Source organism: Oreochromis niloticus, linkage group LG10, assembly GCF_001858045.2.
Source record: "Oreochromis niloticus isolate F11D_XX linkage group LG10, O_niloticus_UMD_NMBU, whole genome shotgun sequence".
In the NCBI taxonomy this organism is placed as follows: Eukaryota; Metazoa; Chordata; class Actinopteri; order Cichliformes; family Cichlidae; genus Oreochromis; species Oreochromis niloticus.
Genome location: NC_031975.2, coordinates 26463599 through 26470830, shown reverse-complemented (window position 1 = coordinate 26470830; position 7232 = coordinate 26463599). Strand labels below are relative to the sequence as shown.

At 39.5% G+C, this 7232-nt stretch overlaps 1 protein-coding gene across 1 annotated transcript; it reads right to left on the bottom strand.

Moving 5' to 3' along the window:
* Window positions 1–276: 276 nt before the first annotated feature.
* Window positions 277–4141, bottom strand: LOC109203797 (uncharacterized). The gene is made up of 8 exons (XM_019363524.2): window positions 3959–4141; window positions 2192–2340; window positions 1960–2096; window positions 1764–1857; window positions 1522–1645; window positions 1186–1403; window positions 922–1105; window positions 277–444 (listed from the first exon to the last, which is right to left on the bottom strand). The coding sequence occupies exons 1-8, from the start codon at window positions 3996–3998 to the stop codon at window positions 287–289; spliced, it is 1104 nt and encodes a 367-aa protein (XP_019219069.1). The 5' UTR covers window positions 3999–4141; the 3' UTR covers window positions 277–286.
* Window positions 4142–7232: the final 3091 nt, after the last annotated feature.

The following is a 7232-nucleotide window of genomic DNA, read 5'->3' as shown; positions in this document are numbered from 1 at the left end:
TAGGTCCAGGATAATAACCATGTTCACCTCTTAAATGTGAAATCAGCTGCTGACTGCTGGGATAAGCTCTCTTACACAAAACACATGTCAGCATTTTAATGATTTTTACTTGGGTTGTGAGAAGAATTTCCTGGTTAAGGATTTTGGCTCTCAGGTCACGAACTCTTGGGGACTCCTTCATTTTCCCCATATCAATATTGTATACTGTTGTCTGCAGAAATGTGTAGAAATTCACAAGTGCAGCATCATAAGACACACTGAACACAAATGAGCTTTAAAAAGCTCATCAAATGCCCCAAGGGAGCGGCTGGCCTGGCAGGGGATGAGACGCTTGTCTATGGCAACATAGAAGCTGTCGACCTTCCTCTTCTGGCGCCCAACAGCCAGGAGGTATGGCTGCTGACTCTGCTGATTCTGGAGATGCTCTTCCAAACTGCAGCAAGACTGGAGTTGAGACAAAGATACTGAGCATTAGACACAGGAGCAAGTCAGAGATAATAGCATCACAGAAATGAGTATGTAAACCTCCTTTGTAAGCTCAACTGTAATTTGTTTCATTCACCTCTTAACCAGTGACATGACAACTTATGATAAAAACTATAAATATTAAATTACCTTATGAAAGACTACAAGTCTCTCAACAGCATCAGAGGCGCTGATTTTTGATACTTTGGTCCTCCTGGAGGTGGCAGAAGGAGATGTAACAGTAACAACAGGGAGGCCATGTCTTGGGCAATTTTTAAGGAGAACTAGAAAAGCACTTCCTAAGAAAGTTGAAATGTGCTGTCATAAACATTAAACTAACAGCTAAAGAAAACTGATGAAGCAAAGCTAACAGGTGAATGAATTGGTATTTATTAATAGAATCCTGATGCTATTGAACTTTAACTGCTTATAGCAAATCATATTTAACAAACTCACTTGCTGCCTCATCAAGATCACTTCCTGGTAGACTCTCTGCTGACTGCACCAATTGACGCAACTCTACTGTTGAGGTGAGCTGCTTGGCCTCTTTGATGATTTGATACCTAAAGATTGGATCCCATTTCTGAAGCAGCCTGGTAGATATCTCATCATCAAACAGGAGAGTGAAGTCTTGATTCACCTTTAAGAAAGAAAATCTACTACTGCCACATTCATCTTGAAATTTAAAGTGATATTAAAAATTCCACTGAATATTCTCACCAATCCTTTTGTATCCAAGAATCTTGGGAAGATAGACAGGATATCAAGACTTTTGTCAGGATCATTGATGAGCTTCTGACGATGCTGAAAGGTCTCTCTCATCTTCTGGAAAATCAAGGAAGTGTCGGATGTATGGTTCAGCAAAGAGATGGCCTCCTGGCAAGCATCTCCATCAAGCTGCATGTCGACATTAATGGGCCTTTGGGAATTTGGGCCCCCTGAAGAAAAACACACAAACATAAAAGCATGGGTGCTGAGCAGATAGGTAAATGAAAACAAAATAGTATATAATGTAAATGAGAACATTATCTAGTTTGTGGACACTTAATTTCTTACCTCCTTCTTGAGCAAAGCCAGTGGAGCTACTTGGTGGTGCAGATCCTCGTCTAGTCTTTCTCTGTATCGTTTTCAGACGCCAAGAAATGTATCCAGTGCTGCTTGCAGCATCATAGAAGTGTTCCTAAAATGTAAATACATTCAAAAATAATGTGTTGTCAATCTGAAAATTTTCAGACACAAATCCCAATGATGCACAGCATGAAAATTATGTAAACAAAGTGCAATAACAGTGACTATACATAGCCTTTCTTGGAGTATGGGTCTTTCAGGGATGGGAACAATGTCACTACCCCTAGCGCGTACTGTTTTCTAACAGCTTTGGTGGGGAGGTGCCTGAAAAACGATTTTAAATTAGCATGCTTAAGCAATGGCAAAATAGTAACTTGTATTTAAAAAAAAAAAAAAAAAAAAAATGCACAAATAGAACACACATACCCATGGCAATCAATCATGTGAGCCACTATTATATTGACCATTTTTCTTCTGGTAGCATCTGTTAGAGTTTGTGTTGTGTGATATTCCTGGAGAACCTCTTCACCACCTGAATTGGTTCCAAGTACACCTTCAATTAACTTGAGAAAAAAAAGATGCAAAAAGTGAGGAATAGCTTTTCTACATATTAAGAATAATGAAGTAGAAAAATATGAGAACTGAGTTTTGTCACAACCTTTTTAGCAGATGCTGCATCAACAGTACCCTCAACTCTTGTTTTCTTCCTGGGACCCTCATCTAGAAGTATAGTTGATGTACTTGCATTTGAGCTGAAGCTTGAGTCAGAACAATCAGATGCAGAAGACAAGGAGCAATCAGAAAATTCTAAAAGGAAAAAACAACATTCTGTAAGGTGTAGAAAAAAAATCTGGCTGCAGATTTTTAACTAACAAAGCAACATCACACTGCAGACCTGACTCATTTAAATTAACTGATCTCAATGTTCAAACAGCTGATTGGTCAAATTGTGTGCTCCTGATTATTTGGAACAACCAGCAGCCACACGGCCCTTCCCCGTGTCTGGTGTTGAGTTTGCCCCTTTAAATTTCTCACCATCACTTGAGAAAACTGTTAGGACCACAGTGCCTTGGCTGATAAGGTCACTGAAAATCACTTCATCAACTTCTGTCCCTGTTGCATCTTTGTACACTACTTTTGCATCAGGTGGCAGGCAAAATCTCTCGATGACTGGAAAAGATAAGATATATCTGAGTGCACCTTTTAAGTAAACTGTTCTTGCCTCACATTCACTAAAGTGATACACCACTGTATGATTCAAGAGACTTGGCGAAACGCCCTACAAAAATTCTGTCCCCCCCAACTAAAATTAGGTAAGATATAAACAAACCTTTTCATGAAACTGCATAAACTCAAACCGCCCATCAACCTCTTCCAACTTCACATACTTCTGCTGTTGGCAGTATCGAACCTGGACCAGCATTTTACTGAGACAAAATAATAACAAAAATGACATACTAGTAAGTATTTGACATTTAGAGCAATTCAAGCAAAAATGATTAAAACACTGACATATACCGTACATGGTGATTAGTACTGACCATGCGTTTGAATTTCACTGCAATAACATTTAATGTTATCAAATAAACCTGTGTCTGTCCATGCAGGAGTCCAATTGATACACAACACAATACAAAATACATGTTAATCTATGGTGTAGTTTACACCAGACACGGAGTGCTACGAAGCGATTGTTTCGGTATCTGGTCTATTTTTTGCGTGGGCCACGCATGTTCCGCAGGAAGTTACACCAAGACACACAAGACAATAAGATAAGATAAGATAAGATAAGATACCTTTATTAGTCCCACACGTGGGAAATTTGTTTTCCAGGCAATTTTGAAGATAAAAGCTATTCTCCAAAATAAAATACTGCGATTGACAAATGCGATCAGATTCGTGTATGAAAAGAGACAATAGAGATGAAAATAAACACATCGCAAAGGAGGGGACAGCCTAACTGACTATGTTTGGGGCGGGTGTCTCAAAGGGAGAAGAGAGTGAGACAGAGAGAGAGACAGATTAGAGACAAGTCAACGATGAACGATGTCAAAGTAAAAGCAGGAGTGATTAAAACAAGCTCTCTTCAATTATTTTGGGATGTTATTTACTTATCAATTGTGAAAAAATTGCTCTGAATAAACAGAGGAGCAAAAACGCTCATGAACTGGCGTGGAGAAAGACGTGTCTGTGTGAACAGGGGAAAAGCTGAACGTGGCGCGGAGCTACCACGTGCAGTGTCTACCGTCACTCACGAGTAAAAAGACTGCAACATTAACATTAGCATTGAAGGCTAAATAGAATTTTCGACACATCTCCTCCTCTATTAAAGCTCGTTTTCAGCAACCGAACACCAAGAAACATCAAGAAAACCTCACTGCACCGATAGAATACCGTGAATTTTATATAAGTTTGAATTACTTACCGTTTGTGTAAAATACTCCAAGCAGCAACACGGCAGGCATCCACCACGGTGTAACCTGCAGAAGCACATGGAAAATCGGCCCGGCAGAGCAAACTATTAATTGATCCACAGGTTTACCTGGGCAGAAGCCCAGGGGCCTACCAAGATAAATAACTCTCTTCAGAGTTTGTCTGTGAAGGTTCTCAGTCATCCAGGTCATCGTAGTCAAAGGAGTTTGCAAAGAAAAGCGTCTGGACTTCTTTAAGTTGCTTGAAGACGTTTCACCTCTCATCCGAGAAGCTTCTTCAGTTCTAAGGTCAAATGGCCGAGAGTCCCAGATTTAAACTCAGTGGGAGTTTTCAATGAACTTCAGGTCCAGGGTATATGCAAATTATACCCTGGACCACAGAGGGTTAAATTTGAAAACAGTTTAAAAAAAAACCATCCCCATTCTAAAATGTCATGTGACAATCTGATTCATAAAGAGTGATGATGTCACAAGGACAGCATGCCTTTGATCCTTGGAAGTGTTTTCCTTAAATAGGGGTCAGGAGCAGCAAGTTTTAGTCAGTTTGTTCGCAGCCTTCAAACGTTCGACCAGAGATATATTTGAAAGTATTTGTAAACCTCTTCAGAGTCACTGTGCACAGCATTCAAAATGGATCGACGAAAACGCCAACAAAAAATAAAAAATCTTGCTGCCTCTACTTCGAGGTCTGGGCGGCCACTCGCTTCAAGAGGGATGACTGATATGACACGATCCATTAGTGCCTCATCAGTCCAAAGGACATTACAGGAAAACTCCGACCTACATGCAAAAATTAAACAAATTGAAGAAGAGAAGCTTCAACTGGAGGAGAAGTGCAGACAATTGGAAGCACGAAATCAAGAGCTGGAAAAACAACAGCAACGCCAGCCTTACACAAAAATTATTAGTGAGGCCTGGACAGGAAAGTTTGGTGAAGCACGACAGAAGATTTTGTTCCTGATGAAGGAAAACAAGACAAAGAGTGCTGAATTAAAAGAAACGTCTGCCCAGCTTCAACGCACGAACGCTACTATTGGGGAGATGCAAAGGGATCTCCAAAACATGGAGCAAAAGAATCAGGCGCTCCAAGGAAGGCTTGATGAAGCTATGGAACAAAATGCACAAATCCTCGGACAGAAAAAGGAAGAGGTCACACAAATGCAGGACCAACTCAAAGGCATAAAGGAAAAATACGAAGTGCTGAAAGTCAGGCTGGATGAAACAGAGTGCAAAAATAAAGAGCTTCTTCGAGAGAAAGAGCAACAGGAAGAAAAACTACGTTCAAAGATGCAGCGTAGGATCAATGAAATGGCGACAAAACACTCAGAGGTCATTAATGACATGTTGTTGAACTCGGACAACTTGAAGCGCGAAAACGCTGAAATGCTTGCGCAAAAGCAGCAACAAGAGAAAATAAATGAAGACCTGCAGCGTAAGCTTCAAGAAATCACAAGAAGAAATGAGCAGTTAAAAAGATCCACAAGGAAAACAACAGCAAAATACAGACAAGTGCAATCTATTAAAAGAAATGGAGCAAAGATGCCAGAAGCTTGAGAAGGAAGTTGAAGGAACAACCGATCAGTTGAGAAACCTCATCCTAGAGAAAAAGTGCTCGTGGAAAAGCTCATGGAAAAGAAGAAAAAACGTTTCCGCTTCTTCTGGAGGAGGGACACTCCTGCTTTTTCTACTTTTTCTATTTTTTCTACTGCTGATGTCACCTCGTCTCCCTCCACCTCTGTTCCATCTTAATTTTCACCTCTCCTCTCCCCTTCTCCCTTTCTCTCCTAACACTTCTTCCCTCTCTCCTTCATCTTTTTTCTTTTTCACCCTGACCCCCAACCAGTCCCGGCAGTTGACTGCCCCTCCTGAGCCTGGTTCTGCCAGAAGTTTCTGCCCGTTTAAAGGCAGTTTTTCTTCTCCACTGTCGCCTAGTGCTTGCTCAGAGGGGATTGTTGGGGTTTTCTCTTTTCCCCTTCTTATTACCGTTTTCCTTTATTTACCGATTTGTTTTGTTTACTTTTCTTTTACGTTGTTTCTTTATTTACTTGTTTAACTTTTTTTTCAACTTATGTAATAAACTAATAAACCAATTGAATTTATCCTCTGAGTATTTTACATCTAATCTTTAAAGAATATTTCCAAAACATTTTCAAACATCACGATATGTCTTTTGTTTGCTTGTTAAAACCCCGTAAATGGTGAAGTAAAAACCCTGTGATATGGTTTAAAACATCAAAATAGACTAAACAACTAGTCTAAAACTAAGAGACACAGGATAAAGTTGGTGTGAAGGTTTCAGTCTGTGAATGAATCTAAGCACCATCACCTTAACTTTAAATTCATCTCTGTTACCCTTTTTGTAACTGAACTCTGACCTTGAGCACCACAGCCACTGCGCACCAGTCACACGCACTTTAAATCCATCACAGTAAACCAGTTAGTTTACCTCAGTTTGTTTTGCAGCACATTTTACAACATGCAAATGCATAATGTGCCATGTACAGACTCAAAATCTGATTTAAAAACATGAGGACTGACCTGTAAGCTTTACATTTACAGTTTATCACATACCACTGAGCAGTTCTTACCTGTAAAATTCTAACCCCTGAGAAGAGATATTTTACTGTTATTTTATCATTGCATCAGAATCATTTAATAAGCATTGCATTGAAGCGTTTATTGAAGCTATTGACATTACATTAAAGTTTATATACAGTGATTGTTATAACCTCATGTTAATCTTCTATTCACAGGGGTTAGTATAATCATATAATCTTTCATTGCAGGTGTAACCGTGATCATCTTTATACATATTACAGTTTGGTGCTTATTATAGAGTTGTGCTCAAGTCAGTAAGGGTTAAAAGCTACAGTCAGCGGGATGTCTGGCTGATCTATTGAGTGAAGTGACGTAGAGCATAGAAGGCTGCACACGCTTACAAAACACTTATATCATGTTATTCTTTATGAGCTTTTATTCAGTCATATATTTTGTTAAACTTTAAGTAGTGGCATTTGATTAGAACATTTATTCAACATATTACATATATGGTCTCAGTTAGGTTATGGCACACATGAAGAGTTGGCCTCTGTCCTTACAGACAGAGTGGATGCTGAGGTCGAGACACACATGCACACACAACAGTCGTTGGACTCATGTTTAGGCAGTAGTTCAAATATTCAATAATAGTTTGCAAAGCCTTGTAGCTGTAAGATTATGTTTGCAAAAGAGACAGTTTGTTCTAGGGGATAAGCAGAGTTAGAAGAT

What these genes read in the sequence shown, in the direction of transcription:
- LOC109203797 (XM_019363524.2), bottom strand. Translation starts at nt 3,998, where the DNA reads ATGCCTGCCGTGTTGCTGCTTGGAGTATTTTACACAAACG. An exon ending in ATGCAGCATCTGCTAAAAAG is followed by an intron (nt 2,097 to 2,191) that starts GTTGTGACAAAA and finishes TTTTTTCTCAAG; the next exon opens with TTAATTGAAGGTGTACTTGG. An exon ending in TGATCTTGATGAGGCAGCAA is followed by an intron (nt 445 to 921) that starts GTGAGTTTGTTA and finishes TCTCAACTCCAG; the next exon opens with TCTTGCTGCAGTTTGGAAGA.